This window comes from Tachypleus tridentatus, chromosome 10 (assembly GCF_004210375.1).
Source record: "Tachypleus tridentatus isolate NWPU-2018 chromosome 10, ASM421037v1, whole genome shotgun sequence".
Lineage (NCBI taxonomy): Eukaryota > Metazoa > Arthropoda > Merostomata > Xiphosura > Limulidae > Tachypleus > Tachypleus tridentatus.
In genome coordinates, this window is record NC_134834.1 from 53,756,527 (window position 1) to 53,782,789 (window position 26,263).

The 26,263-nt window shown below is 32.4% G+C and overlaps 1 protein-coding gene across 1 annotated transcript; it reads right to left on the bottom strand.

Moving 5' to 3' along the window:
- Nucleotides 1-1,113: 1,113 nt before the first annotated feature.
- Nucleotides 1,114-24,883, bottom strand: LOC143228351 (epithelial sodium channel subunit beta-like). Its single transcript, XM_076459619.1, has 12 exons — nucleotides 24,378-24,883; nucleotides 21,449-21,533; nucleotides 19,984-20,108; nucleotides 19,342-19,463; nucleotides 14,612-14,772; nucleotides 8,918-9,013; nucleotides 7,907-8,015; nucleotides 5,827-5,893; nucleotides 4,195-4,252; nucleotides 3,434-3,486; nucleotides 2,199-2,274; nucleotides 1,114-1,356 (listed from the first exon to the last, which is right to left on the bottom strand). The coding sequence occupies exons 1-12, from the start codon at nucleotides 24,731-24,733 to the stop codon at nucleotides 1,114-1,116; spliced, it is 1,551 nt and encodes a 516-aa protein (XP_076315734.1). The 5' UTR covers nucleotides 24,734-24,883.
- Nucleotides 24,884-26,263: the final 1,380 nt, after the last annotated feature.

A 26,263-nucleotide genomic window follows, 5' to 3' on the forward strand; every position in this document is an offset into this window, starting at 1 on the left:
GTACAAAAATAGCGATTCAGTAACATTATTTGGAACGTATTGCTTTCGTAAGTTTGAGATTAAAACTCTTCTAGCTGTCGTAATACACTTAGCTAAGACTTATTCGCGAGGTTTAATATATCTGTAATATATTACTTCTGTGAATCTGGTATTATAATTGCTATGTATCTGTAATCTAACACTTAATCATGAGGTTTAAAATAAAATAAAAAGAATCTTCTACAATGTTAACTTTGTAGCAGCTTTTAGTAATAGATAGTTTTTCATGTTTTAAGATTCGCATTATGTGTGTTTTAAACTGGTTATAAAATATACTTCATACCTGCAAGAGGAAAGGAAATGAGTGGGATAAACTACTTATACCATTTAAAACTACATTCAAACCTTTCCTTACGTTTTCTATGTTTAATGGTTACTGAGTATCTTATTATTTTCATTAATACTGACAAACATTAACTAACAGCATTATTTGCTTTAAGCTCATAATAACTTTGTTAGTTACTTGTATTCTTCTAAAGAAAACCTCCACACAGCAAATGAAGTATTATTAATTTATTTATTAATAATATCACTTATACATTCAATCAGGTATGTACTAGGAATTTTTATAAAGTGCTAAAAATACACATCTAAAGTTTGTGTGTGTGTGTCCAATGCCGTTGAAATAGTTCTCTATAACCATTATCTTCTCACTTTGAGAAAGATTCATGAATTTTATCATTATACCTGAATCTTATATACCTGTACCTTAGGATATTTTATCACTGAGAGTTAAGTCTTACTGTGAAGTTGTTAGGTTAATAGTAGTATTTTAGGTTTATCCTAGTTATAATTAAGCTAAAAATAATCATATTATACACATAATAGCATTTACAGAATGAGCACTTAGCTGAAGCAAACATTTTTTTATGAATTCTAAACAGTCATAACTTACTTTAACATTAATAAAACTAAATTTAAGTGCAGAAAAATCCTATCTAATAGCTACAATTATAAAATATCTTGATAGTACGTCATGACGCTTTATTTTCCACGAATTATTTTTGTTATTCGTTGTTTTTTAAATCACAAAACGTTTTAACATCAAACTTTAATAAACATGTAAAATCATAACTATTTATATATATTAGTGTAATATGACGTTGAATATACATTTTCAAATGGATGAACTGGACAATTCCGAATTGTTCTTAGATTTTCTGGTTCACCGTTGTATTTTGGTTTGTCATTCCGCCGCTTTCTGCAAGTCTCAACAAATTGAACAATCATAGTTTCCAAATATTGATAGAGTGCGCTGAAAGAAACCCCAAGCCAAAGTCCAATGTAGCCTCCCAAAACACTAAAGACCTCTATAGGCTGGAAAATATTTAATCCAAAACCACTTACAGATACACGAATAGATGCGCTGAAATAAATCTTTGAAATCAAAATTATCTTGTCATGAACAAAGGTGAAATGTATTGCAACTGTCTTATTCAGATTCACTGTAAATCAAGCAGTTATTGCCCATTTATCATCGTTCATGAAACATACTCTGTCTAAACTATTTTTAAAAGAATATTATGTGTGTTTATATATATACTTAACATTAAATTTGTTATTTTTATAGTTATGGCATAAGCAAAAGTTAACATTGTCTGAAGATTTATTTAAATTTGCTGATTTTTTTTTTTTATTTTCACTATTTGAATTATCTCGTTATGTGTTGTTGTTGTTGTTGGTTTAGTAGGCTAAGAGATACTATATAAAAGTTTTGACAATATTCAAATGAACGTGGACAGAAACATTAGAAAGTTATAGCACCTAACCTTTTCATGAAACTTTAAATAGCTACTTAATTTGCTTATTCGCATTTTATTGTACAAAATAAGGAACTGCATACATGTTTTAAAAAAATATTTTACTTTTCTCTTCTATTTTACACTTATTCTTGTCAGTTTTCAAATTGATAAAGAAATTAGAATAACTCGTTTATAAGAAATATTCTAGACACTACGTTCTTTTGAGCAAGGTAACGATAAAAGTAAAATAAAACTGTGCGAAAAAGAACGTCGTAAAGTACTTAAACGTCATATTAATTATAGTTAGGAATTGTAGCATTTGTCATGTTGAAACGTAATATTTACATTGAGTTAAAAACCTAGCCAATACTTGATTAACTAAAAAATGTATAGTAATACGATCCAAAACAACCTCACCTCGTATCTGGGACGATGCTTGTAGACTGTACGGATCATTTTCTGGTAATATATTTTTAAACGTAACAGATTATTCCTGTAAAGTAACATTAATTAAACAGAGATATGGTTATCGTCTTTGTTTTATGCTGAACACGAAAACACCATCTTAACGTACGAAAGTAATTTAAAAAAATGTGTTCAACAATTATTATTATTTTAAAATAATGCCAATGTTTAAGCAATTTATTTCTGTTTATTTATGTGTATAGGATTCTAAATAATTGGAATTACTTTCATTATAGCTGAATATGGACAATTGTAAATACAATCTTGTAGTATTGTTAGTGTATAAATATCTTTATTAAAATATGCTTATTTCATTTATATGAGAAACATATTCATTACACTGAACGAAAAGTTTGTAAAATATTAGACCAGTAAATCCCTCAGAAACAAGTCAAATATTTGTGCAAACGGTACTAAATACGTATATTTAAATATATAGAATTATAAACATATAAACGCAGTGGGAATAGTAAACTAGGCTTTTTGTTGACGCAATGAATAATAGTGTGAAACAATGTACAAGATACATCTAATTTTTCAGCATATTCTATATAAGAAAAATGGATCAATCAGAATAATGACATTACAACATAACGTGTAATTAACGTTCAACATTTTATTTGAATGGATTTCAAACATCACGGCCATTTTGTTTCACAAATTGTAAATTAAGAATTCCAGTTTAAAGGTAAGTTTGTAACAAACTTAGATCTTTCTTTTGTCTTTGAAACAAGGAAATGGAGTTTTATTGGTTGGGAGACATAGTTCGCAGGTAGTAAGAAGAAATTTTCTGATAAACTGAAAGTTTTCAAATAAATCTTCTATAAAAATAAATTACGGTAGCTTATATTTGAAATAAATGATCTATTTATTCAGCTGAAAAGAAATCATTTAAACTAAAAGAAACGTAACTTTGAATCAACAAGGTGTTATTCAAAGTGAAAATAATCGTAGATTAGTTCGTTTATATTTTCTTATGGAAAAGCCACATCCGCCTATCTGCTAAATATGCCGAAGAGAATCGAACGCTTGATTTTAGGCGTTGTAAATCTGTAGACATACCGCTGTACCAGCGGGGGCCAGCTTATTTCTACTAGATTTTCTAGCCTGACAAACGTGAGCACTAATGTATTTAAACAGAAATAGACAGATAGATAAAATATTTATTGTTTATTTGATCTACTTACCGAGCGTGTGTAATGTTGTCAAATTTCAGCCACTTAAAGTAGGACCAGACATCCTGTCAAAATAAATATTTAATGGCAAACTAAACTTAGAACAATGTTTACCTTTTGTTTTTACTATCTCAAAGGTAAATTATAATTTGTCACATTATTTACACTTGGAAATGATAATCTAGGTAAATAAAACTGAAAAAAACACTTACTTCTGAGACTAAGAACGTTTATTTTGTTGTTGTTGTTTTGTTTTAGAATTTCGCGCAGAGCTATACCAGGGCTATCTCCGTTATCCGTCTCTACTTTAGACAGTTTAAAACTAGAGGAAAACAACTTATCATCACTACCTAACACCGACTCATGGGCTACTCTTTTCTCAACGAATAGTGGGACTGACCGTCACATTATAATGCTACACGGCTGAAAGGACGAATATGTTTGGTGTGACGGGGAGTCGAGCCCGTGACCGTCAGCTGTTGAATGAAGCGCCTATACCAACTGGCTTTCTAAGAAATATATAAAACGCTGTTCGACTAAAAGACATACAGAGTGCTGATTGGTATGGAAATGTACACTATAGTCAGCTGTGCACTAGAACAATATACAGTTCTTTTCTGTGTTTGCTCCGGAATAAAGAAGGAATTTGGGAAATAGATTTAAGAAATTCACAATTTCACTTAAATCTGCAACAGCCAAAACAATATATAATTCGATTTTAGCTTGTTAATACTGGTAATAAAAATAATAAAAAAAAAACAGAACTTTCTTACCTTCATATATTCCGGCCACAAGTAAAAGTCACTGGCAACAATTGAATACGTTGTCTCTCTAATCAATAAAAAATACAGCTCAGTGTTTCGTTAAAATACTCTTAATTAGACTAAGCCTGCTCTTAGTATGTATTTTAATTAATATTGTTATTATACTTGAGATTTTTAATTTTTCATGAAATAACATTTCTATATATCATTTAACAGTAGATAAAATAATCTAAAAGTAATAAAACCAAACTTGTTCTAAAATTACAAAAATAAATATTGCTTAATGTTCGACTTATTAACCGTCTATGGAGAACCTAATTGTATCTTACATTTTAAAAACAAGAGGAAAAGGTTCAAAGCACTTTGTTATTAGCCGAGTATATAATTGAGGTAACTGTAGATTAGTAGTGGGATCATTGGGCCCCCACTAGTACAGCGGTAAGTCTTCGGATTTACAACGCTAAAATCAGGAGGTTCGATTCCCTTGGTGGACTCAGCAGATAGCCGAAATGTGGCTTTGCTATAAGAAAATGCACATACATTATAATGATTTGTGTTGAGTACTGTTAAGTTTACATTTCAGTGTTAACGTAGAAACGGTTCTCAACACAAGAGTGTAATTTTAACAGATCGGATTATTAGTCTTTAAAATGAAAAATGGTTTATTAGAGCGCATTAAGAACAAATTTTAAGTGTGGTTTAAAAGTTTTACTTTTTTAATTAAGTTATTCAGAACTGTATTGTACTTAAAACAAGGACGTATAATAATTGTTTACACTTGCAACAACCAAAGTAATGGATATTTTCACGTGTCTCAACTTTTCTTGAACAATGATTTCCTTTCTATGAGTCAAATGTTCTAGATGATCAGACATTCCAAAGTTACCAAGGGTTCACCTGGTACAAGATATTAAGCTTTACTTCAATGTAAACTCGTTAAGTATTTTTCTAAGGTAAGTAAAATGTTCTAGCTCGTTCAAATTAAAAATATGTTATAGTATCACTATTTTGCAACAAACGTGATCTGATAAGTAGAAAATTAAAGATGATGATTCGAATTAGATTGAATTTCACGTAAGGCTACACGAGGGCTATCTGCGCTAGCCATCCCTAATTTAGGAGAATAAGACTAGAGGTAAGGCAACTAGTCACTACCGCTTACCACCAGCTCTTGAGTTACTCTTTTATCAACGAATAGTGGGGCTGACCATCATCTTATAACGCCCACACGGCGGAAATGAGGAGCATGTTTTGTGCGACCGGGATTCGAACCCGCGACCCTAAGATTACGAGTCGAGTGTCTTAACCACCTGGCCATACCGTGCAACGATAGCGAAACAAAACTAATTACGAATTAATAAACACAAACATTTTATTATATGTAATTAACAACTTCCCTTAAAAAATCCTTAAGTTTAAAGTTTTCCTTATTATCTCTACATAATTCGTAAACATATAGATATACCTTTTTTTTATATATTTTTTCCTCTTCGACACTAGTTTCTTCCTTTTCTTACTTAATTTTGTTTTTTCACTTCTACATACAACACTTTTAACAGAAACATTTTGCTTGAAAGAGGCAAGTAAGAAATGTAAAACATATTATTACTCCCTAAAACATTACATGAGATATTAGCCTACCTGCATGGTTTTCGGCAAAATACGAAACATTTTTTCATAATATTCTCGTATGCTTCATGTAAGCAATCTAAAAATAAAAATGTTTTATCAACAACAATTACATGAACAAGAAATATTTTGAATATGCTTGCAAATCTGATATTTAAAAAATAAACAAGTCTCAACGTAAGTCACCCAGGTTTCGCTTCGGATGATCTTTTATTTTTAACAAGCATATGATCAAAATATTTTTGAACGTTGGTAATCTAATAGAAGTTATTGTGAAAAAAGTGTTAAATAAATGCATACAATTTGAAATATTAGATAAACATAACATAAATATAACGTTTTAAGAAAATTATCTGTCCTAAAGGTACGTCCAGAAATGCCTATTTTTCTATTTTACACGTACCTGAAATTAATTGTCTGACACGGCAAATGGTGATAAAAGCGTAATTACGTATTCCTTGCATTTAGGAAAAAATATTATGTTTTGTAATCCTTTTTAATTTAGTTCAAAATTAACTTCTCTTTCTCTTTTTTGCTTTGTGCATTTTGTTAATCTCTTATAATAATGATTATTTATGAAAACTTAGTTTAAAAGATACTCTTTTGGCAACAGACTTGGGCCACTGGAATCTGGAACATCCTTGCAAATTGAAAAAATAAGTGTTTTTAGTTTTTATCTCCCTCTGGGACAGCGGTAAGTCTTTAGATTTATACCGTTAAAATCAGGGACTCGATATCCCTCGGTGAACAGAGCAGAAAACCTGAGGTGGCTTTCTATAAGAACACATACATGCATTCTTGAACTTTTATATCACTGTACATTTGTTTCTTTCTTGTCAAGCACAAACCTTCACAATGTGCTTACCACAGCTGTCGAAATTCAGATTTTAATGTTTTGAATATTCAGACACACTACATTGACTTCCCTTGTAATTAGTGGGTTCGGCTATTTCAGCCACACCGATTGCTAACAGATGTATAAAATCAAGCATACAGCAGTGCAATCTCCATAAACAAACATTGGCAGTAGAATGGGTCGTACTGAAGAGCTCAGTGACTTTCAACGTGGTACTGTCATAGGATGCCACATTTCCAATAAGTCAGTTCATCAAATTCTCTCCTTCTACAACTGCCCTGGTAAACTGTAAATGCTGTTATTGCAAAAGGAAAACATCTAGGAGCAATAACAGCTCAGCCACGAAGAGGTAGACCACACAAGTTCACAAAACGGGACCGCTGAGTGCTGAAGCGTGTAAAATCGTCTGTCCATAGCTTCAAAGTACCTCTGGAAACAACGTCAGCACAAGAACTGACAAGCTTCAAAAATGGGTTTCCACGGCCGAGCAGCCGCACACGAACCTAAGATCACCATGCGCAATGCCAAGCTGGATTGATGTAAAGCACACCGCCATTGAACTCTAGAGCAGTGTAAACGCGTTCTCTGGAGTGATAAATCACGCTTCACTATCTGGCAGTCTGAAGGACAAATCTGGGTTTCAAGGATACCGGGAAAATGCTACCTGCCTCGATGCATAGTGCCAACTCTAACGTTTTGTGGAGGAGGAATAATGGTCTGGAGCTGTTTTTCATGGTTTAAGCTAGGCTCTTTAGTTTCAGTGAAGGGAAATCTTAACGCTACAAAATGCAATGACATTCTAGAGAATTGTGTGCTTCCAACTTTGTGGCAAAAGTTTGGGAAATACCCTTTTTTGTTTCAGCATGACAATGCCCCCAAGCACAAAGCAAGGTCCATAAAGACTTGATTGGTGTGGAGGAACTTGACTGACCTGCACAGAACCCTGACCTCAACCTTATCAAACACCTTTGGAAGGAATTGGAATTGTGTCTGAATTGGAGCGAATCCCTGCAGCCATGTTTCAAAATCTAGTGAAAAGCCTTCACAGAAGAGCGGAGGCTCTTATAGCAACAAAGGGTGAGCTAACTACATATTAATGCCCATGGTTTTGGAATGTGATGTTCAACAAACGCATATGGGTGTAATGTTCGGGTGTCCACAAACTTTTGACCATGTAGTGTTTCTCTAAGCCACGGAATAAAGAGTGAATAAAAAAAATAATAGACATTAACTTACCATTATCATCATGTGGGCACATAGGAGAACCAAAAAGAAGATATAGCCTTTCATATGTACATCCACAAGTGTTTGTGGTTTCTTTCGAAACGCATTCATCGATGCAATCCTAAAGTTAAAAGAATTTATAAGTACATGTAGTATTGTTATAATTTTAATCCACAGTTTCAAATAATTAGGCTTATGTAATCTGTATGGGTACTGTTAAAAGCATGTTAAATATTTATAACAAAATTAAAATATATTCAATATTTTGATAACACCTGTTCTCAAATAAAGTAACTGATGGGCCTGGCATGGCCTAGCGCGTTAAGGCGTGCGCTTCGTAATCTGAGGGTCGCGGGTTCGCGCCCGTGTCGCGCCAAACATGCTCGCCCTCCCAGCCGTGGGGGCGTTATAATGTGACGGTCAATCCCACTATTCGTTGGTAAAAGAGTAGCCCAAGAGTTGGCGGTGGGTGGTGATGACTAGCTGCCTTCCCTCTAGTCTTACACTACTAAATTAGGGACGGCTAGTGCAGGTAGCCCTCGAGTAGCTTTGTGTGAAATTCCAAAACAAACAAACAAACAAAAGTAACTGATTATTTATTGGTATCATCTGAGTATGTCTTCTGAGATAAATAAACAATCAACAAAGCATTTTGTTTATTTAAAAAAAGACGTAGTGACAAATTAAAAAGAGATATTTGTTTCTAGTAAAAGCAAATTGACCACCAGATGGATCAAAAGTGAGCAATTAAGAAAAAAATAGCCAAGCTATATTATTTAATTAAGAGTGAACACAGTTTTCAAACTATAAAAATAAGTTTAAAATAATATCGTGTTTTTCTAAAATTAAATCTTTATCAATGATAAGCCACATAGCTAGTTTGTAATTGCTAATGATCTCAAATTTAAAACAGTAGTATTTGAAGAAAATGTTTTTTTCATAGTTTTCATATTTCATCAGAGTTAGGATGAATTATTTAAATGCAATTAAAATAATCGTATTATACCATTCAATTATATTTACCATCTGAGTCATGGTTGCGTTTACTCTTCTTTCTTTGATAATTTGGTACTCCTTACAGTTTGTAGAATATGGCGGAGGTAGTGACTCCACGATGGTCTGGTGTCGTCAACAGCGCCATGAAACCAAAATAACTGATGTAAACCAAGGTTGTAGAAAAATAGACAACTTACAATGTACGATGTTTATTAAATTATTGCGTGGATTGTTGGCTTCCTTATTTTGAACACGTTAAATATAACAAATGTTATATTAAGAGATATTGAAAGAAATAGGTAAAAATTCTTCGAACAACATACATTGAATAAATAATGCAGATGTACGTTACAATATTTTGTATTCCATTTCTGTTGACATATAAAATATTAATAGATGTATATTGTGTTTGTTTTAGTATGAAGCTAAATAATGAGCTATTTGTATTTAGTATACTGAGGGAGTCAAATTTAGATTTTAATTTTGAAAATCCGTAATCTTACATCTAACCTCATGAAAAAATAAAATATATAAAGGTAATAAAAATATACAGTTTTTTAAACAGAAACTACAATAACAATTTGCAAATTTATAAAAAACAAGCAGGAATCGTTATATATACGTAACCTAGCTAGCTATAGTAATGTAGACATTTTTAACACTATAAAAAGTGCTAAAAGAAGAAAGACAAAATTACAAAAACTAAGTTACTTAAAATTGTGAAAATCTTAAAGGTAGCTTTAAATGGAGAATTTTTATTGTTACAATATTTTTGTTACATTATGACCCCTACTATTAAGTACTGTACACTTAATGATACGTTTATTATTAATAAACTCAGTATATGTTTTCTTATTGCAAAATCACATCAGCCTATCTGCTGAGCCAACCACGGGGATCGGACCCCTGATTTTAGCGTAGTAAATCCGTAGACTTACTGCTGTACCAGTGGGGGACTAATAAACCTACATCTACAAAAGTAACTATTTTCGATTTTTTTCTGAATGCTGTAAAAATAATGTTAAGTTGTCAAAAAATATATATGAATTGAAATATTTTGTAAGTTTAGACAAAAATTCAAATCTGACGACAAGTTAATAAAGTTTTATGTGCATACAAACATATAGAGGATGATACAAAAGTAGTTAACCACGTGGTATGTTTCATTGTCAATATATTGTAAGCGATGTTTCTATTTTAAGAAACCTATTTTTTGTTGCTATTACGTTTTTTCAAAACTAATTGAGATATCTTTTGAGTTTCAATGTATGTAAAAGTGATTCTACTGTGTGGAGACCCAGGACTGAGTTTGCTGGAGTATGATACAGAACTTAATTTGAGGTGTTTTTGGAAGGTCAAAAACTGATGTCACCCACACGTATTGTTTGTGTGCTCGTTAAGTTTCGTGAAATTGGTTCTGTGGCAGATTGAAACTCAATAAAGCCACTTTACAACCATGAAAGAGGACTTTTCAAACTTAGTAGCAGGTCTTCTCTTTGTAAGATGAATGAAACTAATTAACCAAATAACATGAGAAACAATAATAAGTTCTTTGAATTGTGAATCGACCTAGTTTTTATATTTATAAACTACACATATCCTACAAACTGAAAGAAGATGATCTGTTCAGTTTCACAACAAGTTCATGTCACAAAAAGAACTGGATGGACACTTCATCTAGAATGTGTTTTGAATAATGATGCAAAGTTTTATGTTAACAGGGAAATGAATTGATATTAGTCTTAAGAGAATCTACACAGTACGGCTGGAACCCAAAACTAGCGAGCTGATAGTAATAATTGTATTGTTTAATAAAAGGTCGAGCTCTTGGTTTAATTTTCATTGGTAAAATTTGCAAGAAAAGGTTACTTTGCTTATTAGAAGGAAAATAATGTCTCGGCGATCTATAGTTTTAAAAATAACGAGAGGATATTGCCTTCCTAGAAAGAAGGGTAGAACGTACGCTAGTGTTATAACCTACATTACTTTCCGTATATGTTATAATGTTAGATTATTTCTTTGGGAGATATAAAAAAATGCTTGGTTTGCCACACGTTTAAATGCCTTGGAAAGTTTGGAGGGGACAAGAAAATCAGCGTATGCTAGCTAATTATTGTCATTATTATTGATTGTGAGCTGCACTATTAGCTGTTTCCTGCTGAGTCAGCACTAAAATTAAGGACTTAACCCTTTGTGTTGATTTGCACTAAAGCGAACAAAACAATACCAAGCACCCTGAATAAAATAGACATTGCATCATAAAATAACGGTTTACATTGCGATAAGATGTAAGAATAGCAATCTGATTAGCGACATTAAAGACAAGGATCTGTATCTTATGATTGAAAAACTTATTCTTAGCACTGGGAAGCAGATTTTTATATTTGAATTAATGATCGTCTCGAAATTTTATGGCGGACGCCTTCAAGTTACGCTGACAATATATAATTCATAAAGAAATTAAATAATTTTAACTTACATTTAACAACATTAATTTGATTTATAGTTTCTAAAACTACTGGTATTAATTTTCCTTAAATTTTACTTGAACTTCAGTATCAGGCAAAAGTCATATCTAAACTTCGTAACTGAAAATTTATATGGAGGGTTATTCAAACTTTAAATATGTTATTAAAGGAGCTTTATAAAACTTGTCTCATCTTGTTACTATCAATCCGTTTGAACATGGCCCGGCATGGCCAGGTGGTTAAGGCACTCGACTCGTAATGTGAGGGTCGCGGGTTCGCATCCCCGTCACACCAAAAATACTTGCCCTTTCAGCCGTGGGGGCGTTATAATGTAACGATCAATCCCACTACTCATTGGTAAAAGAGTAGTGCAAGAGTTAGCAGTGGGTGGAGATGATTATCTGCCTTCCATCTAGTCTTCACTGCTAAATTATGGAGGCTATCGCAGATAGGCCTCGTGTAACTTTGCGCGAAATTCAAACCATTTGAACATAAGCAAACTTACTAAATATTACATTGTAGATTATGGTGTTTAAAATAACGATTAGCATAGCTTAAACTAACCCTACTAGTTAATGTTCTAACAAAATGTAAGTTGTGATTTGTAATAGTGTTAAAAGAAAGTAAGAAAATGCGAAGAGTTGGGATATATGTAGTTTTAAGTCGATTTAAATGTACATAGAAATAGTTCACAATACCTTCAGCTACTTATTATTATTGCTTATATCCGGGTTAATTTCAGTAAGGGAATTAATATTTTAAATGTCTATCACAGTATTTGCTTTTCTATTTGTTGTTTACATACGCAACATTTTTTTTTCTGTGTTACCTACACCGTCCTCACTACATAGCTAAACAGTAATATGTGTCTCAGTCATTTATTTCAGATAATAGATTACTAAGTGCTGAGACTGACCCAATTATATGCGCACCGTACAATGAATATGGTTATGTTCGCGTCCCGTTACTGCAAACATAAAAAATCATACTGTACATTCTGGGTTTGACTGTCACTTCTATGACTAAAAGCCTAAGAGTTGGTGGTGCGTGTACTATTGACTGACTGCCATCTATCAGTTAATGACGGCTAGTTTAGGTTGCTCTTGAGTACGTTTATGTGAATATAGACAAGAGATTATGTTAATATAAAAAGTATACCGTAGGAGACGTTCAGTCAACTTTCATTGGCCTTTAGACGTTGTTTAGTTAGTTAGTTAGTTATCACCATTAAATTCCATCAAGGAACATAGGGCCGCAATCGCTTGCGGATTCTTCAACAAGTATTTAAGTGAGTAGGTTGTTAGCCCACTGCACCGAGCCGTCCTTAATTTAGCAGTGTAAGACTAAAGGGAAGGCAGCTAGTCATCACCACTCACCACCAACTCTTGGACTAATCTTTTACCAACGAATAGTGGGATTGACCGTCAAATTATAACGCCCCCACGGCTGGGAAGGCGAGCATGTTTGGCGCGACGCGGGCGTGAACACGCGACCCTCGGATTACGAGTCGCACGCCTTACGCGCTTGGCTATGCCAGGCCTTAGACGTTGTTTAGGAGGATTACAATATTGCGCATCCTAATGTCACGTTTTCCAAGAGCCGAGGACTTATCATATCATCTGAGGAAACAACTAGTTTTTTGTCTTTTAAATAAGTTATACTTTATTATGTCTCCTATGAGATTTTCATTAACAGAATTGGTTAAAATGCTGAATGTATATGTATATATATTTATTTGCGTTTCTTTTTCCGTTATTTATTTTATGTGTTTCTATTATGAGCATTTTCTCAACATTGCCAGCTTAGGACATGTATTTAAAAATTATTTAAACCTCCAAATATAGTAAACCCACTTTAGACTAACTGTGGGAATATGACTTCGTATTTTAGCTTTGTATGTTCTTAAACTTAGCGCTGTCCCTCCGAGAAACTTCTTAATGGCAAAACCATCTGATATATTATTAAAATTAGGACCTAAAATATAAACAGAAAGAAGAACGTATGTCACGAACAAGAACTTTTAATAATTTGAATAATTACTCAGTTGGTTCTCCTTGCTGTTTATATTTTAGGTCCTAATTATTAGTTCTGAATATTAATAACAACAGCTATAAATATTATATATATATTATTATTATATTTTAATACACCAATGAAAAGATTCTTGATGGTATAGTTGATAAAAAGGTTTATCAACTTAAAACACTTTCATTACGAACAGGTTTAACCGTTTCGACTGAATGTCGGGCAAAGCTACACAAGGATCATCTGCGCTGAAAGACTAGAGTGAAGACAGCTACTAATCACTATCTTCCGCTAACACTCGCTAATCATTTCCAAAGAATAGTGGGATTGCCCGGTACATTGTAGCGCCTTACAGCTCAAAGGGAGAGAATGTTTGCTGAAAGGGGGATTTGAAACCGCACCCCACAGTCATCTGGGCAAGACGATCCTTGCGAACAACTACAAAGATGTATGAATAAATAAAGCTCACGCTGGTGACAATATATATATATTTCTTGAAAACAGTAACTTGATCATTTTGGGTTCAAAAATATCTTTCATTTCAAGAACCTTTCGTTCTTGTATTAATAAGATAATAAAACATTCTATACTCGGTTGATATTTTGTAAAACAAACAGCACAATCCTTTACAACTTAGAAATTAATGCTGATAGTAGCTACATTGAGTTCAAAGCTCAGCAGGGGAATTTGAAAGAAATGATACAAAGAAGTATCATTGAGAATATAACCACATTATTTCTAAGCCTAAAATTATTTTTTAAGATATTGAGTTTTTATGATATTTAGATTTTACTCTAGTCAGATGATTATTGCAAATATGATCACACTATGACTTTGCACCAAAATGATTTTAATTTATATTTTTCGTTTGTTGTTGTTACACTCAAGACACTCAGAATTACCGCTGTGCTACCGGATGACGAAATTTTTGCTTAAGAACAATGGTGTATTTTATTCCCTAGAGTTGCTGTTTTTGTCTGAGGAATGTTTTTCTGATGGGATTACACTTTTCAGGACAATAACATTTTACTTTCTTTTTTCAAAACGAGACTGTGGTTTAATGTTCAGAAAATATTATTCAGTACATATACTCTGGTATATCTTAGGTATATCTGTATTGCAAAAAATGAGTTTTTTTTATTATACATTAAGAATACGCATTGCTAACTGAAATACAGTGTTTTTTATTTAAGTCAGAACACGTTATGATAGTATTATTCCCACTTACCGTGGCTAGCTGATACTTATAGTAATATCCTGGTATCAAGTTCATCCCCAAATTCTTTGTTTTCGGTACTTCGTATGGAGAGTGGATGGTGAATCTCGCCCTGGGTGTGGATTCCATCACAGTGTAATCTTTTGTATTCAGATAAAGCCAAAACTTCAATTCTATAATGTAAACAAATAAGCAGAAAGTTGGGACGTTATTGTACAATTCTGTAATGTAAACAAATAAAAGTTGGGACGTTATTGTACAGTTCTGCAATGTAAACAAATCAGTAAAAAGTTGAGAAATTATTGCACAATTCTGTGATGTAAGCAAATCGGGAGTTGAGAAATTATTGTATATTTTGTTGGGTTGTTTTTAGAGGGGGTGTGAATTTGTTATCAATATTTTATGGAGAGAATGAAAAATATAAAACTAGAAATACATAATGATAAAACGAGTTTTAGTTTCCATATTTCATTTCTCTAAAGTGTTTCTTTAGTAGCATTTTCCTAGTGTAAGCTTATCGCAATAAGAACTTATACGAAACACATTTGAAATAAAAAGGCAGTCGGTATTTTTTACTACATTTGATCAGTTTTCTATTCTTGTTGTATTGTTAAATGATTAATTCCTAACTGCAAAGAAATATACGGTTTATTCTGTTGTTTCTCAAAAGTTAAATGTAAACATGAAATGAGTGGTTTCAGTAACGTGTAAACCATTTTGTACAGAAGCGATTAATTTTGTTCTTACTTTAAACTTTTAACTGATCAGTTTATAGTTGATTTGTATAAGAGTAAATAAAGCATATCATTTCCATTAATAAACTCGAAGTCCATGTCGAGTGGGTAAAATGACATGAAAAGTTACTCTTGACACTGGCTTTTACGTGGTAGACTTAGAATAAAATGTGGAATTTCGTAGAAATAATACTAAAGGCAAATCATGGTATTTACTTAATTCTTATAGGGCATCAAATATAAACAAAGGAAATGTATATTAATACGTACCCTAATTGTTACTTTTAGTAACACGTGATCCAGATTACGAATGTGCATGAACAGATTACGCTTTTATCAGACTTCAAACGAATTGTTAAAATGTATGTTAGTGTAAACGGTAATTAAAGATGAGTTAAGAAAGAGAGGGCGTTCTGAAAATAAGTAGTGTAATCGTTTCTCTCCTTTATTTGTTGAGTTTAAAATTCTTTACCTTATCAAGCATTCCATTTTAAAATAAAATTAGTAAGAAATCAAATGTAACATTGGTAACGTTTTCCGAAATTAATTAATTAATATTAAAGAAAAGTTTTGGAACAGCATTATTTCATAAGTTCTTATCAGAGGCTTGTTTTACAGAGAATGTAACCTCTAGCTAACAATTTTGTCTCTTTTAAAACCACTATGTACTAAAGCCATGAACAACTAGTATTCTTTTTTATTCACACATAAATACAAATGTAAGTAGAAACAGCTATAATTATTTAACATGAACCCTGAGCTGAAATCATATCCTATATTCACACAATTATAAAATATTAAACTTTGAATTCGAATATAAAGTAACCGCTGAAGTCTCATGACCAGTCTCCACGTGTTCTGGTTTAACAATGTGATCTATTTGCTCCTTTTATTCTTCTCTCTACATTGATAAGCAAACGAAGAGAAGAGTTATAAATAATTCTGTATCGTAACTGAGCTGACAATGTGTTTTGTCAGAATGTTAACTTTACTGTCTTGAATTCAGTTCGTACATCAAAAGAGACTAAAAACGTTTTACGGAACTACATTTTGTCAATAAAGCCCCAAGAAGTCAAAGAGATATCAAATATTTCTTGTCAGAATGGGAATAATGTTCAGTTACTTGTCTATGGTTTGTGTATTGAGTTATAATATAAGCCAACTCAAATATTCTCAAACATAACTTTTTTACAGATCTATAACAGGTGTTTTTCTTTTCAAAATAGAAAATATGACGAACGCAACATGTAAAGATAAAACATTTTGTGTTTAGATCAATATATCTGTCCTATTCTCCAACGTAAATCTTTATTCATTGAATTTTTACTTTTTAAGTAGGTCGAATATTCCTCGTGTGACTTAAGACTCGTGACATGAAATACACTCTAACTTCGCTTATAATGAGATTATTCTTATATACTTTAAATTCGTGACTACAATTAGAGATGACTCGAATTTCTATACTTTTATTTTTGGTTGTTCGTACTGGTTTCGAATTGTTTTATGCGTTTTGAGGTTCACCAGAATCGATTCTGGGTAAACTAATAATAATATATGTTTTAATATAAAGAATAAAAAGACGAATAAGCTTCGGTAAAGCTACTTAAAGAATGGGTGTCATTAAGGGTCTGAAATGCCATGAAAATTATCACGAACTTCTGAACAAAGCCAAGTACTACGTTTGTTATATTTCAGACTTAATCTAGTAATTGTTACAGCTAATATGATATACTGTTTTATCTAAACTAATTTAACAAGCCGTTTTGTTTGGATATATGCATCAAAAGTCAAAATCTATAATGATTAGAATGCACTGGTTCATCCGTCAATTGTGTGTGATCGTTGTTCACAGTATTTGCGACCGTAGTTACAAAATATATTTCACGAGATTCGTCACGAGATTTAGAACAACAAACTCCACAAATATAGCGAAACATATGAGAGACTTTTTACAACATTAAATCCTCAGTACTCGGCAGTCACTAATATTTATGGACTACAGACGATATTTTGTCTCAAATACTTTCGATATTATAACAATTTTATATAAATATTTATCAAAATATTCTATAATACATATATATGTCAGCGTGCGTATTAAAAACGAGACACTTTCTTTAACAAATTTCTTAATACCTGTACATACGACAAAAAAAAAGCGCGAAAATTGTCAGTTTGTTTTCCCTTCTTTGACAAATTAAACCTTAGCTTCGTGTAATTTGTCCAGCATGCTCTGAACTCGAGTGAACTTACAGTATTGTAATTCACTCGCTTAAAATTGTGCGTAGTTTATGCTAGCAGTTCAGTTCGACTGTTTCTGATACGTGATGTTCGTATAGTGTTGAAAATAACAAACTTGTGACTTAACGGATTGAAGTATCAGATTCAAGTGATATTTGTGATACGAGGTCCGTAAGTGTAGTGTTTTTGTTTTTTTTTCTCATATGCCGCGTCAAGTGTTTGCTCCATATCAGGTTATTATTATACTTATTATAAAATAACTTAACAGCTACTGTATGAGACGTATTTTCCTATAAAATATCGCATCTCAAAAAATATGAGTAGATAAGACAATACTGCAAATGTCTTATAAGGGTATACCAAGAAACCAGCCTCTTAAACATTCTTTACCAAATCGTCAGTATACAGGATTTTTTTGTAGAGTGCTCATAGACTATTCTAGAATGTTTTACCTCTTGTGTTAGAAATTGATTTTTCTCCTTTAGGCAGCCTGGTATTTCAGACCTAAAATCTGTATGCTGAAAAATTCGTTGATACCAGATAAACTACAAGTGAGTATTTCTGGCTGTGAGGATAAAAAAAATTAGTTGTATTCAGGCATGTTTGCATTATCCTTAATTAGATTGAGGCTGTAAACTAATCATTACCTAATCATACAGGATCATCAAAATCTAGGTTTTGCACATGCAGGTGACTTGACTTTTATAGTAACAACAGGAAGTCTGTACTATTAAGCTGCGTTGCGTTAGATGTGATGGATATTTCATCTTGCTGTTTGTAATTCTTAAGCATGTAATAGTATACTAATGTCTACAAATAATGACATCTGCTACTGTCATTAACAGCTACCTTTACACTGTTTCTCTTATTACCAGTAAACAATCATTTGACGTGTGTCTCTTGATGACATCTTTTCATCTTTACAGAATGAAACACCGACGAATGCATGTTAATAAATGATAACTTCTGTTCTTCACATGCATAATTACGTAACTGATGAACCAGTTTGCTAATAAAGAACAACTGCAAGATTAGTTTAAGTCATTATTATTCCTGGCACTAATCAGTTGTACGTCGGTTTGTTTGTTTGTTTGGGAATTTCGCACAAAGCTACTCGAGGGCTATCTGTGCTAGCCGTCCCTAATTTAGCAGTGTAAGACTAGAGGGAAGGCAGCTAGTCATCACCACCCACCGCCAACTCTTGGGCTACTCTTTTACCAACGAATAGTGGGATTGACCGTCACATTATACACCCCCACGGCTGGGAGGTCGAGCATGTTTAGCGCGACGCGGGCGCGAACCCGCGACCCTCGGATTACGAGCCGCACGCCTTACGCGCTAGGCCATGCCGGGCCTGTACGTCGGATTCTTGTGTATATAACTATTTTATCTTGACATCTTTTTTACAATATTTACTTCTGTGTCTGGCTCGACATGGCCAGGTGGTTAAGGCGTTCGACTCGTAATCTAAGGGTTTCGGGTTCGAATCTCAGTCGCACCAAACATGCTCGGCCTTTCAGCCGTGGGCGCGTTATAATGTAATGGTCAATCCCAGTATTCGTTGGTAAAAGAGTAGCCCAAGAGTTGGCAGTGGGTAGTCATGGCTAGCTGCTTTCCCTCTAGTCTTACAGCGCTAAATTTGGGACGGCTAGCGCAGATAGCCCTTGTGTAGCTTTGCGCAAAATTAAAAAACAAACAAACATACTTCTGTGCCTGGATACCAGTAACTACGAAAGTGTTTTCGTCTATATCTTCATTGTTACGAACCTGTTGGGTCTGGTTCTCTAGGATCCCATTCCGTTGCCATCATTAGTTTCGAAGAAGTGCTTCCCCATTTAGCGTTTAGTGTGTAACAGTTTCCGTAACGATAATCGTAGAACTGCACAACACTGAAGAAAAATATAAAAGCAAATAAATTATGTATCAGAGTTCCCTCAAATTGGGAGACAATACGGACAACATTCAGGAAACTGTACATACACGGATAAAAACAGTGATTAAGCTCTAAGTAAACGTTTAGTTACTACGTATTTCGATGCTTAAATCTCGGCAATGCTTTCTAATATTAAAAGCAGTGAGCCATTGCTGACAGGAGAATGTTTTCACAGAAACATAGATTCTCATTAGTATTTTGCAAGCTGTCATTCCATGCATGCACTTGACAGTATTTTCTCTTCATTTATATACACATATTTAATTTTGTAAGTTATTATTCTATACGTGCAAGACCATTCACACTATATAAGTCACATACGATAACTTTATACTAGGGATATTAATTAACCTACTGGACTCATATTAGTAAGACTTACATTTATATTTTATTAACATATTAATAACTCGGGTCATTTTCCCACACAAAACTTATCGTATATAAAAAAATGTTTCCAGAAACGAGAGTAAACTCACTTTTCCAAACAATCATGATTTTCAAAGTTACACTTTAAAACAAATTCTTCTTTTTTAATTCCCAGCTCAATACGAGTTGATCGGTTCAGTTTGTGGTATTCTTTTTCTACTCTTTTTTCATGTCCCTGTTTGATAATCACAAGAGAAATACTTAGTTATAACTAATAGAACCCAAAAGCAAGTTTGAAATGTTAATTTTTAATATTGAAAATAAATATAAGGAAATTATTCCAGAAAGATAATTTTACATCTTATACAATTACCTAAGGCAGAAAATATTTTGTTTCATCACACCGCACTCTTTTACACTGTTCTCCAAAAATATAATTATCAAAATATTTATAAAGTCTTCTTTTTACCATGAATTTTAAACGGTGTTCGAAAATGAATTATTGGCTATTTTTGCAAACTAAAGATGTCGGTGCACGATTATGCATGCCAGGTGAATTTCTCTGATAAGACTTATTACTACAGATGATATTACTAAGTGATGTTTTCTTTTTACTGGTGTGTGTCTGTGAACAGTATAGCTCTAACACTTTTAATATGATTGTGATAAAGTTGGGTAGAAAGGTTGAGTGTCACCAATGCTCAATAGGAAGTAGGTCAAAGATCAAAGTCATTTTGAAAGTCGCCAATATAACTCGAAAAATTCTTCACCTAATTTCAAAGGTTTTGACGATAAGGAACACTTTACTGTACATTTTAGGTTAAATAGTTTTCCATAATTCAAAAACATTGCAGGATGATCATTACCGTTTCTGAGTGTCTGTCTAGATTACTTATTTATTCTTATATTGAAGGTCGCCTATATAAATCGAATTTTTTTCATCTGATTCAATCTGTACAAAAACCGAGTAACTGTCAATGACCCATTAATTAATTAAATTACTCGAAAATGGTTCATCTGTTTCAATCTGTACAATTTTCAAGTGTCTCTTAATGACCAATTAATAAACTTTAGTGAATGCAGCCCAAAAATCAAAGCCGCATTAAAGGTCAACCATTTTCTTAATGATGACAACAAATATTTGGAAAAAAAGAAATCAAAGTTCGTAAATATATTTGAATGTAAGGGACACTTTGCTGTATATTATATGTTAAATAATTTTCAAAAATTCATGAATATCGGAAGACGATGGTCACAGTTTATCAATGTCTATCTGGATTATTTAGTTACTTTCATACTAATATAGGATGTGTTTATGTTACCTAAGTATTAAAATATAGCCTGAGCTTAATAATCAGTTTATTTTACTTTTTGAAAAATGTTTATGGCACATGAACAAAATCTTTACGATACTTAAACATAACTTATGGTAAACACCTACAAAAATTAATATCATGAACCACTATAGTAGCGATACCTCAAACAAATAATTCTTTTAACTAGCTAAATCTTACCCAAATTTTAAATATAAAAACTTAGCTTAATAATCATATTAATTTACATAATTTATATGACTTTTTGTTTACTTGCCTTTGGTGTTTCGCCAGCCTTCTGTACACAAATGTCAGGATTTACAGCGCACCATGCTGCTTTACTGATTCTGAAATATAGACACACGTGCTACATCTTATTATGCATACTTTCATAACCATACCTATAGTAAAGATACGCTGACTGACAAATGTAACTGTTTCAGTTGTATTTCTTACTATAGTGTCCTGAACCTGACATGACATTTAGTCCACAATTTATTGAAACGTTTGTTATTCAGTTTAGTAGTCTATTCTCAGGAATGTGTCGCTCAAGTCCTTAAAAGAAACAGAACTGGATCAGATCTGATGACATTATTAACTAACGATAGTGATTCATGTTATACGCCCACGTTCTTCGAATCAGTTTTATGCAAAATGAGCTAACTGGATTGTTGCTTTGATAAAATCCTATGCATTATGACTGGAATGTGAATATCATTATGACGGGAATGTGGATATCATTATGAAACAAAAATTAAACATTATTTTCTCTTTTTTTGAGAGACTCAAATCACCTTTTCTTGTCAGGGGAATTTCATAGCACTATTTCATTACCTTTTGCAGCCTGCAGTGTGAAGAACACAAGCACAGTTTCGTACCTCGTGACTCTTTTCATATTTTACTCTACTATAAGTACAATATGAGCCTCACTTGGCCTTGTCATATGTTTCCCGTAATTTATTATCTATAAATTATACAGTAAACATTACTAAAAAGTCGTTCCATTTGCGTCCGAGTTAAGTGGTTTTCAAAGAAGTTGTCCTGTGGCATTTCACTGCTTTTGCTCTTCAAGTAACATAGTTAGACTATCGTTAAATAAGTCAATTCATTGGTATACAATCTGACGTATTTTGCACTTTCTTTATTGTTGTTTTTCCTTAGTTCGTCACTGATTAATGACTCAGGTATTATGTATATTATTTTCTTTCCGAATTGCATTGTTGATAGGTTTTTAAGTCAGCCAAATAAATAGTATTTGGCAACGAAACTTCTACTGGACGAACAGTCACATTATTTATTTGAACATTTGGAGAATTCCTATCTTTCATCTAATGTGTTACATAAATTGACTGTTATATGACTCATTATCGCTATTTATAGTATCTATGCAATCCGATTATCATTTTATTGCGCTTATGTCAATAAATTAGTATTTTAGAAATGCATGTATTGAATCATGCTAAAAAGAAGTAGATAATCACTGTATAATACAAATGATAGCTTACTATGTTTTTCTGTAAAAATTTTGTTATAGTTGAAAGAAATCGTAGCTCTTAATATAACGTAAGCGTAGAACAAATATTGTTCACAATTAGCTATTTACTACAGGTATTATAATTTTTCTTCAAATATTAAATAAACGAAATATAACGTACAGTAGATTAACCATGTCACTTGCAGGTATTGCGTATTATAATTCAAAAATGTTTTTTAACATGAAGCTGCACGATGAGCTCAGTCTGTTGGGAGAGATCGAACACTGAATTCTAGCTGTTCGAGTTCTTAAATATACCGCCTAAAAGTAATACATGATATCAGTTCCACAACGTAAACTGACTAATAAAAGGCTGCTGTTATGGTAATTACAAGTAATACACATAACAGTTTAGTGATTATTAACCATAATTCGAGACATAAGAAGACAAAACTTCAAAATTAGTAATTCTTATTAAAAATTCTCAATAAGAGCTAAAACTAAATGTACTACATTAAATAATTCAAAATTTTCTGTTCTTATCTTTGTACATTATGTAATACTGTTCAAGGTTTAATTATCATAACTACACACTGATTTTGGTTCATTTGAAAAGCTGAGAAATCAAAGTATCAACAAAACCTGTTTGTTTGTTTTTTACATATAAAATTAAAGAGCAAATCATGAACAGGGACAAATAATACCTTAAAGCTTCTTTTTGAAACACATATTTTATTTAAATTAAAAACAGTAAATCTAACGAAAATAGCTTGTAAGAACATGCAAGTGGCTCGTCGTCTATTATCATATCAGAACGAATGTATTTATTAAATGCATGATAGAAAATATGAAATTAATATATGAATACTTAAGTTATTACATTATAAATTAATAACCAGACTTGCATGTAAATGTTACTTACATCTGGTTTATAGTTCGTGAATAAATATTAAGAGAATAGTCTATTATTTGATTTGCCTTCGTAATAACAATACATGTCTCATGCTTACTCACTTTTTCTTCCTATTAGTATTTATGTGGCTGTCAACCAGGTTACTTATTTAGCTTCCCTTACTGTGCCCCATTGTGCCAGCATAGGCACATGTCAACATAAGGATCTGTTTTTAATTATATAATACTTGAATTACAAATTAGAAACATCAAAGCCTCACATAGCTTAGTTATTTTGTACACAGCGAATAGGTAGCTTATTTAAAGCGACTCACAGTTACTCCGATATAAGAGCCATGTGTTATTTTAACTTCTACCAAAATACATCAGGTTGTGACAAACAATGTTGTTATGAGAAAAATCAATGTTCTTGAACGACAATGATTTTTTCAATTATTACACATGTTTATTAAACTGCGTATTGTTGTGTTTTTGTCATGCCATGAAAAATGTGTTTATGGTGTAAAAATAGGTAAAATTAAATAAGTAGCAACTGGATTCATGTTATTATTAAATTGCACTTCAGAATTATAACTTTCATTCTTCCTAATGAATCGTCTTAACGAGAATATTAGCTGAAGTAATGTTGTTTTTGTCATTCAGAATAATATAGTTTCGATAGAAATTACTTAATGCAAGTTGTAATACTCCAAACATAAATGTTATTACTGAACCTGTATAGAAAGCATAGTACTTTTTCAAACATTTTATTCATAGAATTTAACATATTTCTTACAAGCCCAAACATGTTTTTCCCTACACTCACCTGTTATTATTACACACAGTAAGAGCTGGTAGTTCAAGAGTTCTAAGGTTTTCAACTTTGATCTCCACAACAGTTGGATACTCCAAGTAAACTTGTAGAAAACTCACACTGTGACCCAAAAATCCAGCAAGACAACAAATCATGACGAAAACTCTCAAGTATTTTCGGGTTTTTAACTCTGGTTTGGTTTCCTTTTCGCTTTCTTTATTGCTTTCAACCATAGTATGACCGTAATACGCTGGTTTGCTCACAATAAATGTTCTGTTCTCTCGACGTCGTCCTTTCTCTTTCTTTAAATTCAATTCTTTTTGATAATTTTCATTTCCGTCTGTATCTCCATAACCTACCCGAAACATCTTTACAGTTTAGTAAAGCTTCTCTTCTCAGCCAAAATATTTGTACATTAATAAATATTTATTAATAGAATATTTTCAGCAGTATTTCATTGTTGATTTTCTTAGATTTAACACTTAAACAATTTGTCTTTAATCTCTAAGTACACAAGGGAAAAGTTGTTTCGAGCTTTAGATAAAATATATGAAATAATAAACCAGAGATGTCATGTAGTTCAGCTCAATACAGTACGTCGAGTATATATGATACGTGGTCGATATATTTCATTTGTACGTTTTTGGTTTAACATAGAAATTGATGAGAACTCTACCACTTGTTACTTTCTGGAAAGTTATCCGCCAATGGAACAACTGAATGCGATTTGGTATCCCTTAACGTGTTCTCAAACTCTGAAAAAAATTCAATATAAAGTTTTATTTGAGAAGATATTTTAAGCATTCGGGTCAATACATTTGACCAAAGCATGTTATTAACATACAATGTTTATAAAAAATTCAGATGTAAAATCGTAGCATTTGAAAAATTATTATGCTGTATGTTTTCATATTTGGACATGAATAACATTCTTTGCAGTTCTATAAAAAAGGCGAGTGAGTTTTATTTTAGTAAAGCCACGCCAGGATACGTCGTGAATCTACTTAGGGGAATCGAACCACTGACTTCAGCCTTGAAAGTCCGTAGACGTAGCGCTGTACCAGCGGGAAACTGAAAACAAACTATCGAGTTTTAAATTTTATAACAATTAAAGAGAAGCAAATTATTATGCTTAGATGTATTTAAACAAATATCTAAAAATAATAAGTATGTTTTAGTTAATTTGTTAAATTAATATTGAATTTGTGCAATATTAAAAATTTAGGTTAACATTCACACAGATCTTGTTAAAAAGATTAATGAAATATGCCTATAAACGAAGTCAAGAGAAAAACATAAACATAATAATGTTGCGATAGAGTGGAATGTATCAGAACTATAATTAGGCGTGGTTTGATAATTTGTAGATATTGTCGTACCATCGAACGTATATCGGTTTTGAGAAAATTACCAGCCCTTTTTTGGCGCAAAATATTCATGCACTCAGATCTAAGAATGTGTTCAGGAAGGGAAGTTAGAATTAGAAGACGGAAATATGCTTTATACGTAATAACTGTGAAAAACAAAGAAAATGGTTCAGTTTGGGGTACCAGGCTCATGAAAAAAATCATCAACAAGTCGTATCGCAGCCATAAAAAACAAAGTGTGTAATGTTGTAACTGTTCATGTGTTCCTAGAAACAGGTCACAACATGATGAAAGAAAACTTCCATCCAAAAATGAGACTAACGGGGAAATGTTTCATCAAGATAAAACTTCCAGTTATAATTCTGTTCAACTGTCGGATACCTCAAGCAAATGGATATTCGTGCCATTTCCTACGAAGACATACCGATCTATAATATTTAATGCAATAAGGCTGTTGAAATAAACTCTGGAAACCGTTTTCCTTGTAAATTAAACGTACTATGAGTAGTCATCAAGAAGCATTGGACATGA

Coding starts and splice junctions, on each gene's coding strand:
- LOC143228351 (XM_076459619.1), bottom strand. CDS start 24,733: ATGTTTCGGGTAGGTTATGGAGATACAGACGGAAATGAAAATTATCAA. Junction 14,773..19,341: donor TAGAGAACCAGACCCAACAG/GTTCGTAACAAT, acceptor TTTACATTATAG/AATTGAAGTTTTGGCTTTAT. Junction 1,357..2,198: donor AGCATCGTCCCAGATACGAG/GTGAGGTTGTTT, acceptor AATATTTTCCAG/CCTATAGAGGTCTTTAGTGT.